The sequence below is a fragment of the Triticum aestivum genome, chromosome 1D, assembly GCF_018294505.1.
Source record: "Triticum aestivum cultivar Chinese Spring chromosome 1D, IWGSC CS RefSeq v2.1, whole genome shotgun sequence".
Classification (NCBI taxonomy): Eukaryota; Viridiplantae; Streptophyta; class Magnoliopsida; order Poales; family Poaceae; genus Triticum; species Triticum aestivum.
This window is the reverse complement of record NC_057796.1, coordinates 395,117,273-395,129,454: the sequence shown is the minus strand read 5'-3', so window position 1 is coordinate 395,129,454 and position 12,182 is coordinate 395,117,273. Positions and strand designations below refer to the sequence as shown.

At 47.1% G+C, this 12,182-nt stretch overlaps 1 protein-coding gene across 1 annotated transcript in view; it reads right to left on the bottom strand.

The window, feature by feature from the left end:
• Positions 1-4,526: 4,526 nt before the first annotated feature.
• Positions 4,527-12,182, bottom strand: part of LOC123159628 (ankyrin-3) — a 44,103-nt gene continuing 36,447 nt past the window's right edge. The window contains exons 9-11 of the mRNA XM_044577444.1: positions 5,291-5,461; positions 5,129-5,208; positions 4,527-4,575 (exon numbers count right to left, since the gene is read on the bottom strand). Coding sequence (XP_044433379.1) covers positions 4,527-4,575; positions 5,129-5,208; positions 5,291-5,461 — 300 coding nt within the window. The remainder of the gene's footprint in view (positions 4,576-5,128; positions 5,209-5,290; positions 5,462-12,182) is intronic.

Sequence of the window (12,182 nt, the reverse complement as noted above, 5' to 3'; positions counted from 1 at the left end):
ACATGCAACATCAGCAACAAATGGTTCTCTAAAATTCTCTTATAAAATTAGCATGACACACGTACATAAGGTTGAAAACATTCAGCACACAAGCAAACATAATGTTCATTTCCTGGATTTTCAACACACAAAATGTCTCAGGTTCACAAACATACATTAAGGTCGAATAACATCCACTTGCTAGTTTGAAGTAAAAGGTCCAAATTCTCAACATAAGGTTCAAAATAAACAGGTCCAGGTTCACAATCTTATAAGGTCACAATCACAGAAATGTTCACATGTGCAGCCTCTTTTTGCTTCTTGTGTTTTGGGCAGGGCTGTCTGGCGATTTGTGTGCAACTTGGGTATGCATGGGAGATGCAACAGATCCACTTGTGGACCCTTCATTTCTGGTTGAATGTTCATCTTGCTTGTTCTTCCTTTTATTGGTTTTCTTCTCTGTTTTCTTCTTCACGCTTTTCCTTGAGCTGTCAAAAAAATGGAAATATTAAGCATCAATTTTGTATAGAATATAGTCATAGCTTACATGTAATCAAATTCTTTAGGAAGTGGAAAGTAAAATTAGTCTTTGACGACTCAGATTATAGGACAGAATGTTGAAAATGCATGAATGTAGAGCCATGGATGTTGAAATATTGAAAGCACAGGTTTTGGAGTTACCCCGCAGAACTTGCAACCATGGATGGCTCAGGGTTGCCTTCTCCGGCCACGAAAGGGGCATCTCCAGCATGTAGGTCAGCCTCATCTTCTCCAAATGCTGGGTCAACTGGATTTTTGCAAATTCTCGCTATGTGGCCGAAGCCTCCGCAACGCTTGCACTTCCTTTTCCTAGGGCCAAGGCCAGCACCTTCAGTACTAGATCTGATTCTAGTCTTCCGCGATCGTCCTTTTGGCCTCCTCAACACTGGAGCTTGTAGTTTGAAGCCAGGGTCAACAATGTCCCATTGTTGCTTGCCTACCATTGCAGGTATGTTGTCTGCATACGCAGCCTTGAATTTTGCAACGGAGTAGAACTCATGTACGTAAGGTTCAATTTCTGATACTGGACCTCTTAGTGAAGTAATGAAATATAGAGCATGGATACATGGCAAACCCTTGACTTGCCATTGCCTGCAGCTACATGTTTCCTTGGCTATGTCAACAGGGTACCTCCACTCCCTATTTTCTTTGTCGACTGCAGTAATTTCTGCCTCAACATCACTGCGTCTAACTACCTTCATCTTCACTCCTGAAAAGAACACCAAATATTAAACATTTAATTTAGTTCGTTGTGACATTAGTCGGTTGAAAGAGCAGAAGATGTTTGTTTACCTTTGGATTTGGCATGTAGTGCCTTTATCACACTTGGTATTATGAGATGGCCAAGCCATTTTTCTAATGCTATCCTCATCCGCAAATCAAACTTCTCCATTATCATCTGCCTAATCTTGTCCAACATGTCAACAATAAGAAGAGCCTTAATTTTCCTGACTTTGCTATTAAATGACTCCGCGAGGTTGTTATTGACGTAGTCAACCTTGCAGATTTCATTGAACTTGCTTCTATACCATATCTTTGTGTGGTGTTCAGCCATACATTTTTGAACACTCTTCTTAGCAAGGATCTGCTTCATACGCCAATTGTGCTTCCTAGAACAGTAAGTCAAGCTTGCTGGCCAAAGATTATCATCATAGACCTTGCCCTTGAATTTCTTTCCAAAATTTGCAACAAGATGCCTCATACACTCCCTATGCTCCACTCCAGGCCACACTTGTTCTACTGCTGTCTCTAAACCTTTGCAAGCGTCGGTGTGTATGACTAGTCCTTCAGGATGCCCAATAAGATTACATAGATTTTGAAGAAACCAAGCCCAACTATCTGATGATTCTGTCTCTATCACCTCGTAGGCAACCGGGTAAAGCCAATTACGGCCATCAATGGCACAAGCAGAAGCTAGCTGCCCTTTGAATCTCCCGTTTATTGCAGTTGAATCCACGGCCAAGTATGGTCAACACCCATCTAAAAACCCTTGCCAACATGCCTTGAATGAAACGAACACTCTCCTAAAGCATTCCTTCTCCCTGACTTTTCCTTTGATTGAGTACTTCACAATCTCTTTGTCTATTTCCACTACACTACCAGGAGAACACTTCTCCACCTCGGCCTTGAATGAAACAGTTCTTTCTGACCCAATCTAGGATAACATCAGCAACCCATCTACTCTTAGCCGGCTTGAACTTCTCACTTCTCAGCTTAGTTGGGCATGTATGAGAGAAAGGACACACCTTGAACTGCATTTAAAAAACAGCAAAATCAAATTGTATTGTTACCAATTGCACAGAAGAAAGGGCACAACAATCAAATCAATTAGATGTTACCAAGTTATACCTGAAATATTGTGCTATTCCTCATATAAGAGCCATGTATCCTCCACTTACACCTCTTATATGCACAACAAACTCTCAGCCTATTAGGATCACTCTTTTGGACTGTATAGTCAAATTCACTTTTAATTGCAAAAGTAGAAAGTGCATTCTTGCAATCCAACAAAGAGGGGAATGACGATCCTTCTACAAATGATGGATCCTCCTTATTATACACTACAATAGGTCTATCCTCCTCCTCCTCCTCTTCCTCCTCATCAACTAAACCCATGTCTCTATTCTCTTCTTCCTCTTCAGTGTCAGTGGATTCATATGCTGGAGGATCATCTTCCTCTTCTATATTTGTTGAATCATCTTCTTTCGTAGACTTCTTGACTAAGTCCGGATACTCCGTCTCATCATCATTATCTGAGAGTATAGCATCATCAGGAATAGCATCATCGGTTATGTCTCTGTTAGGATCATCAATACTAGTAGACTGCCTGACTCCCTGTATGTTGACTCTCAATATAAGAAGGCTGTGTAGGTGGATTGCGGTTTGGTGTGCTGGGAGTTGGGGATTTCTGAAGAACCTCAATTAGCATAGATATTTTCTTTGAATCTTGATGCTTTCCAAACATCAAAGCTGCATCATCATCACATGCAACATCAACCCATATATTTTGTTCCCTCTCGTAGTACTTCAACTCCACAGAATCACGGCACCCCTAGGGATAGGTATCACACAACTTGCACAACAATGTTTTATATGTGATACTAGATTCGACAAACAGAGGATAATCAAAGCCGCCAACATATCGCTTGCGGCCATCGCTACTAAGATGACTTGTTTCCATCCTAACGGACAGCATACAAGCAATTTCCTCATCCATCCTAAATCATGATGAACACATAACCAAATTGTGTGCAGTTAGTCACTATGAATTATACACAACAAATTCGACCGCTACATGCTACTATGAACACACACGCATCATCCTAATAATTAGCATACTCACCCTGATGGAATATCAGAGGTTGTGACCTGTACACTTAGCGCCAACTGGTGGCCGAGGCAAGCCTCTGAATCGGCCCTGTTGTCCGTCGCCATTGCCGTGGAACAACCTCTCTTGAAGCAATCACGGGCGGAGGCAGAACTGAGGGGTCAGATGGGAGTCATGTGGCGATGCTGGTCGGGAGGGAGTCCGGACCTGCGGCGAGTGGAGGTGCGCGGGGCGGGAGGCGTCGAAGCTGCGGGGAGGGACGTGCGGGATGGGAGGCGTCAGAGCTGCGGCGAGTGAGGTGCGGGATGGGAGGCGTCGGAGCTGCGGCGAGTGGAGGCGCGCCGGCGACCGGTCATACCGAATGGAGGAATTCGGCGGGCGCCGGCGGTTTGTGGCTGCGGCTGCTAGTGGATAGGGAAAGGTACAAGTAGTTTTGGGATAGGATTAGGTATAATCGGTCAGCTTAGTCAGGTCAACCCAATTACACTATAAGAAATAGATCTTCATAATTAACAGATAGATGCGTTGTACAACATGGTTGTTACGCGCGTGTGTACTAGCTGCTCTGGTTAAAGGTACGAGGTTCGATCCCCACTCCCCTCCTTGCTTTTTCTTTTCCTCCTCGCTACAAATGAGTCCACATGTAATGGAACCAGGGGCATTTCGGTCATCTTAGTGTGGTCAAAGAGCCTTTGACTGACGGTAACATGAGAAAATTGCATTTTTGAGTGTGTTCCTAACGGAATAGTTGCATTTTTGAGTAGTGAAAATTTTTAGTGGCAAAAGTGAGTAGTGTGGTACAACTAGTGGCAAAAGTGATAAAAACCCTTTGTTGTTTGGCGGCAATTGCAAAATTACAAACTAAGGTTGAATACACTACGCATGACACAACAAATACTAGATTGCGCTCCATTGCGTTTGAAGTATTGGGCCGTAGCCATACTGGGAGGTAAAGACAGATACACATTCGCACACAATAGACTGCAACTGGTGAGTCTCCACTGAGCATTACTTCGTCAAAGGTCGTGCGAACAAGTCATACCAATACTACACCGGACACGATACTGAATTTCGAAAGGAAATAATTAGTTCAGGAAACCAGAGTCTACGCGGAAAAGGCGAAACACAAGCCAGAAGCCTTCAGCTTATTCCCCTGCGACACGATCCGACACCCAAATAGTCACTTGGCTTTGCTGATCCCAGACGTCGTCAGGTTCTCCATTGCTTCCCTGCAGCATAGTCCAAGGAGAACTATTAGAGATTTGGAATTCCATAATTGTGTACATATTGCAACCTTTTAGGCGCCATTGCACGGCAACATATGTTGATAAGAGGACTTGCATACCTTCTATTCTTAATAAAATCGACAGTCAACCTCATAAGAAATTACTAATTTATTTACTATACATACAAGGCAGTATAGGATTAAGTTTCTTGCTCATTAAACCAAACCCTGTACTTCACAGATCTTACACATCTCATCATCAATTCTACCCATCTATGAGTAAAACCAAGCTTTAGCATAGTATTTCTGAGAAAATCTCATTCAGCTTGATTGCCAAATTCACGCTGAAGACAAGGTGGTAGATCAAGGGCGCTTGATGTGTTTTAAGAATATTACATATGGCATTGCTAGATAATAGTACGTGTAGTTGCTTTCCAAGACTGAAAGTCAATATCTTCACAAGTTGTACGCAAGGGCATGAACCTAACAAGTTAGCCGAAAAATGCAAGGTCTTCGTCAAAAAAGGCATAGTGTAACCAAAGAGGCAGATGGGATACCGTAAAGCATGCTCAATCTCAGCATTCCCTGGGTCTAACTTCAGTCCTTCCGAGAATCGCTCACTTGCACCCTTGTAATCCTGATGATACAACACAACTTAATTATCAAAATCGATTTTAACCAAGAGAAAAATAAACTGTCAACAGTATCTTCTAAGTAACCTTCAGTAACATCAGAGCTACGCCCTGCCGGTAACAAGCCTTTGGCCAGTCAGGGCGCATTGCTCTGCATTGGTTAGCATCTACCAAGGCCTTGCCTCCATCGCCCATGAGAAGCCAGCAAAGGCTCCTATTTGAGAACAAGGTTGCATCGCCAAGATTAAGCTGCGTGGCCTACAACCAACAAGGAAAATCAACAGTGAGCATAAAATAAATAAACAGTTAAGAACCTGTGGCACTTAATAGGAAGTTCGCACATTGCTAAACACTGATGCAGAAAGATTCCTAATAGTACGCATAGATAGTTGAGCCAGTATATAACCGAACTATGAATCAGCAAGTCTGGAAAACAAAGCCGATTTACCTAACACAAAATTACTAAATGTATAGCACAATAATTAAGTCATACCATGTGTGAATCATGATAAGGCATTGTGTGTAAATTATTTTTCCATGGGCTTCAAGTTGCTTTTTTATCCAACAAGACAGTAACTCTTATAGTTATACTTCCTCTGTCCCCAAATTGGTGGCGCATAACTTGAGTCAAAAAGTCAATGCTTTCTGAGTTTGACCACACATATATACAAAAATATGAAGATAAAAAATACCAAATCAATATTAATATATCCACTATTAGATTTATTTTCATAATGTATTTATTCATAATTGACTTTATAACTTCATTTATATGCCACCTATTTAGGGACGAAGGAAGTACGATAAAGAGTGGTAATAAATACTGAATGCATGTACCCTCACATAAATTGCCCCACTCTTCAAATTAACACACTACAGTAATCCACCCTCTTCATGTTTATGAAGACTGGAAGTCTAAGAATGCCCTATTCTGCATAATATAGGCCTCATAGCATGTGGGTAGGGACCATCACGTGTCCATTGCCCAACTTTTTTATGTTAAGGTGTGCTATGTGGCAAACATTAGGAATATATGGATAGATCCAAATGGTCCCCCTCCCCCTCCTCACATGCATATGCATGCGCTAGAGGCCAAAAGCTAATGCCATCAAATATTCCACCGACGAGATTTAAAATGTTTTGTAGCTCAAACAGTCGGTCCAATTCAAAATCCGTTTTCATCATTAATCAGTTGTGACGAGACCTTCGGAACTAGATTCCATGTTGGTAATGCTGGAAGTTTAATCTATTTTGGGCCAGCCCAACAACCAGTTTCAGAATTCCTAATAAATCCTAGAGGCTCACTCAGCCCATTCGTGCAAGGCAAGAGGTGGGACTAAAGTTTTGTGGGAGTTGGACCTCCTTATAAGGGAGAGTGTTTCCCCACATGTATGAGCATGAGAACAAGAGGGACATTCACGGGCGCTCCTCTTTGGCCGCCCGCCTCGCCACGCCACGCCTCGTCACGATGCGCCGCGGGTTACGGGAATGAGCCGAGCCGATGTCTAAAGTTTTGCCACGCATGACGGGCATACGAAAGGTCACTCGGGAGATGGAAAGGTTTTGCTGTAGTGGATATTGAATACGAACGCTGCACCGTTCGGCTGCTGCCTGTTCGTTTCGTCTCCCTCCTTTTCTTCAGCTCCTGTCGCAGCCTATTCACCTCCTTCTCCTATGCATATAAAAGAGAGGTCGCTCCTCTCCAGAGAGACACACCTGAACATCATCTTCCTCTCGCCACCGAGTTCCTGAGCATTGAGCTACTGCTACGGTCTTCCCCATCCTAGCTTGCGGCGTGCACAGCAGGTCGGGACAGTAGGCCTCTGAAACCCCACCTCTTTGAGTCCTGTACGGGAGAAGGTGATAAGGTTTTTGGGGAGCGCGACTACTGACCTGTTCATCACGGACACCCCGGACTCCGACGACTACTTCCCCGACGTCGACAATCTCTTCGACGACATGGCCGGCGAGGATGTCGACCCCAAGACCAGTGCTTCTGCCGCTGCTCCGTACGTCTTCGTGTTCTTTCTGTTTAAGACCATGTCACAGTTTCTTGTTCTAGCTTTTGTTCTAGATATGTTCAGTTCCAGTTCATATGCGCAGATGCTATTTGCCTTCTCTCTGTTAGATTACATGACATGTTTCATCCCTACTACATTAGTCATGATTTATCTAGTAGTTCTGTTAATAAAATCATATGGTAAATAGTGATGGGAATAAGCCATGCTTAGGTCCGTGGTGACCTGCGAGTGTGCGCGTCCAGGCCAGGTCCGTGGTGAACCGGCGTGTGCGTGTACGTGCCAGGTCTGTGGCGACCGGGCGTGTGCAGGTGTGTGCGTGTGTGTGCGCACGTGTGTAGGAGGCAGGCTCGTGGCGGCCACGGTAGACTAGCTAGGTCGTTGGCGAACTGCATGGAGCGGCCGCGTCGTGCGCGTTGAGCGCGTCGTAGGCGCGCATGGCCAGCCATGCAGATCGTGGACGCAACGGCCGGGAAGTGGTGGGCTGCGTTGTGTGCTGGGTATAAGAAGCCCTTCGCTGTACTGCTCGTGATGGTGTGTTGAGTTAGATCCAACCATGTAGCCATTGAAAGATAAAGAAGATTAGGGCGTGCGTGCGCCCACGGCGGCGTTCGTGCGTCGGCCCGGAATTTCTTGTGTCTTGTGTCTTCTTCTATCTGTAGCCAAGAGTGAGAGAGGGCTGCGGTTCCAACATTTGGTATCAGAGCTTGGTGGATGTGCGTGCCGTGCCGGAGGCGTGACAGCGATGGCGGCGCTCGCCGGCGGCTGCGCGATGGAGCTCCGGCCCGTGTGTCGGCCTCTGGAGGAGGGCGGGCCTGCAGCTATCATGGCGCGTGGCGGAGGCGGCTGACGGTGACGTCGTACGTGCAGCGACCGCGGAGGCCGCCGAGGCGCTGCGTGGTGACGCGGCGGCACAGCACGGCGCGGGACGTGCGGGACGCACTAGTGCAGTCGGGCTCGTCGGGCGCGTCGGATGCGCGTGGGACGTGCGGGACGCACTGGTGCAGTCGGGCTCGTCGGGCGCGTCGGGTGCGCGCGGGACGTGCGGGGCGCCGAGGGACGTCGGGCGTGTATCGCCAACGGAGAAGGAGCTCGGCGTATGTCGCCGGGGTCGTGACGGAGCACGGTGCGACCGGCGTCGGTGCGCCGGGTCGGGTCCGCGGGCTGGGTCATGGCCGTGACGACGACAACGACGGAAGCTGCACCAACTGCGGCGACGGCAGATCATGGCTTAGGGCGTGAATGATGGGAATAAGCCATGCTCAGGTCCGTGGTGACCTGCGAGTGTGCGCGTCCAGGCCAGGTCCGTGGTGAACCGGCGTGTGCGTGTACGTGCCAGGTCTGTGGCGACCAGGCGTGTGCAGGTGTGTGCGTGTGTGTGCGCACGTGTGTAGGAGGCAGGCTCGTGGCGGCCACGGTAGACTAGCTAGGTCGTTGGCGAACTGCATGGAGCGGCCGCGTCGTGCGCGTTGAGCGCGTCGTAGGCGCGCATGGCCAGCCATGCAGATCGTGGATGCAACGGCCGGGAAGTGGTGGGCTGCGTTGTGTGCTGGGTATAAGAAGCCCTTCGCTGTACTGCTCGTGATGGTGTGTTGAGTTAGATCCAACCATGTAGCCATTGAAAGATAAAGAAGATTAGGGCGTGCGTGCGCCCACGGCGGCGTTCGTGCGCCGGCCCGGAATTTCTTGTGTCTTGTGTCTTCTTCTATCTGTAGCCAAGAGTGAGAGAGGGCTGCGGTTCCAACAAATAGCTCATATTTTCAACAGGTAACTGTAGCATATGCAACCAGATAACTACATAGTTAACATGTTGGTAATTGTAGCATTGACAGCTGATAACTATAGTTGTCTCATGTTGGTAACTATAGCGCGGGCAGTGTGATAAGTAAGTATAGCACCGGAAGCCAGTAACTATAGTTGTCTCATGTTGTAGCTATAGCATGGGCAGCTTGGTAACTACAGTCTCCCGCAGCCTCGTAATTGTAAGAGTTACCCGTGGGGCATGGTACTCCACTATTTCTCTCCACTATAGAGTCCCCAAGTGGGCCCATACCTTTTCCCACCATGATCGCCTTCCCCCAAGTGGGTCCAGACCGCCATCAAAACGTTTCCCTCGCCGATGAGCCATACACCAGACCAGGTGATGCACAGCGATGACCATGGAGCAGGGCAGCGTATCGTATCCCCTTCTTCCACAATTTGGCGTGAAAGAAAGCGAAGACTCAAGATTTCTAGTCCACTCAATTCCGCTTAGATTGGAGTATGTGTTAAGAGCTTTGAGTGAACCGACCAGGTTGCTTGTTCGCCTGTTTGCCAGGTTTGATTAGCAGTTCGGTAGGTAATAGCTATTATAGCAGAGGATTGCCATCAACCTAAACAACTAAGTAGTGAGTGATTTGGTTAAGGCGCTTACCAAGTGACCAAAGTTTGAATCATATGGCACACACAATATTTTATGTTAATTCCGCTATAAAACTGCCTACCAATCGAACCTTCGAGAAAACCACTCGTTCTACCCACTTCTAAAAAAATCGGGATAACAGTCCCTCCAGGAAAACCGCCAAACCCTCCTTGAAATTCCGTCCGCGTGATCATGGTAGAATGGATCGTGAGTTGTTCGGTAATTCCCCTAAAAATGGAGCGGTCTCCAGGCAAGATTTCTGATATATTAATATAGAAATATACCAATTACATCAAGCCTATGCACCAACATGATATCAAGAGTGAGTCAAAACATCAAGGATGCACACAACCAAATTATTACCAAAAAAGAAAAAGGAAAAAACAAAAGCATGACCCCAAAAGTCACGCCGAAGCGAATGACAACACATAGAAACACACAACAAGACCAACCACCGCCACTGGTTAGTGGCAATAGCTGAAGCGAGAGCTTCTTCAACAAGGCCGCTAGAAGGAACGACGCACCACACCTCCGTTGCCGGATCCAACCATTGAAGGCCAGATAATGGGCTTTCACCCTAAGATCAAGTCCAAGCAATGCCTTCAATAAAGAAACGACACATAGACATTGCCATTGCCTGGTACAACTAGCTAAGGTCAGACCTATGGATTTTCATACCGAAGCTCGAGATGGGTACTCAAGTAGCACCACCAAACTGGTGGTGCCATGTGTTGCTACCTTCACTAGCTGACCACACATACAAATGCTCAAGCGGATGGTCCTCGCACGAAAATTGTCATGTGATCTATAACCATGGCAACAAAAGCTTGGAAATGCGGTGTGGGCCACTGATCCACCCAGAGATGAGGTTAACCCGTGTCATGAAAAGCCCAAGCAAGTGACCCTTCAGAAACACTGCATCGTCCTCCCAAGATCGTGATGGCCAAGGGCACCTTCGATCCAACACATGCCACCATAAACACCGCAACAATGTCGTCCTAGGCTGCGATCTAGCAGATCAAGCCACCATGCATTAGATCAGCACATGCAAGGGCCAACACTCCAATTGATGTGATGATGCAGTCATCGGCCTCCTATGCAAAGAGCGGCAAATTGAAGGTGACACTTACAAGATGACAACCCCGTGCTACATCTGGATGAATCCTCCGTACCATCCTAGATCACATGCAAGTGCGAGCCACGCCCTACGGACCAGATCAAGCAACGCCATGCTTAAGACTGTTAATGTGTTGCCTAGTCCTTTCCGTTAGTTCGGACTTTTGGTTGCGTTGGCTAGTGCATGAAACTTAACATGGTATCAGGGCTTAAGGTCTTGAGTTCAAGTCATCGCTTTCGCAGTTTATCCAAAAAATTCGCAGTTTATACTTCAGCTTTGCTCAACTGCAATGGTGGATGTGCTTCTCCCGTTCGCCGATACGGGGTCAGGCAGGGGCTTGGCTAGCAACCGCCCCTGACGAGCATCCCTCGTGGCGATGCCACTGGTGGTCTTGGCCGGGGACGAAGCGGCTACGGCAGGGGGAGGTGCTCCAGTGGTAGCTTAGAGGGGGCTGGATTATGGGACCGACAAGGTGGAGCAGGGCGTCGATGGCGGTGCAGTGGAGTAGGGACGAACGGGTCACCGAAGGGGGAAGCTACGTACGGGGGAGCCAAGTGTTGGGAAGGGGGAGGTAGGCTAGCCGGGGGAGAGCACCTTGTTTGGGGAGCATCGGGTGGCTTGATCCGGTGGTGGAGGGGTTGTATCTAGTCCATAGTGGCACATGGACGAAATGCAGCGCTTCGTCATGGCGAGGTGCACACTGAGCGAAGGATGGTGGCATGGCAAGTGGGGTATGGGCTGGTGGCGCCATGGATAGGGTGGGAGGTGTAGCATGGCCAGGAGGAGAGGTGGGTTCAGCGTGGGGATGAAGATGGGTCATGGGCAGGGTTGCATGGGGGAGAGGAGGAAAGTGGGGAGGCTGGAGGGGTTTTATTTTTAATTTGGTTCGGGGTAGGAGGCTCGATTCGAGACGGTTGGACATTGTGTTTTATGTATATAATAAGGTTTTTGATGTATAAAATAAGGTCTTAAGGGGTGCTTGTAGTAATTGCTATCTCAACCAAACCTCATCTGCTACCACCAATGATTAGTCCAAAAAAATCTCAGAAATTTTTTGGACATCCAAAATGCTCGCGTTGTACAAGGTCACGGCAAAGAAAATCAAGTCTACACATTGCATGTTTTTGAAAGTTTCTTTCAGAGCCAAATTTTGCTTTTTGCCATGAACTACTCGAATGTCCAAACACCATGGAAATTTGCATCCACATTCCACACCCGAGCAGCTTGGATGTCAAAAAAATTGTTTTTTTATATTTGTTGCTATTTTTTTAACGATTTTATCGTTCATGGATGGGAACATCTGAGCCTGGGCTCTGAATCGCCCTCTTCTATAGGGTAGGACTATTTTGTGACTAGTCATAGAATAATATTCTGTATATTTCGTCCCTATATAGGCTCGACTGACCGAAAGAAGGCCTAGTCGAACCTCCCCATGACCCGAAA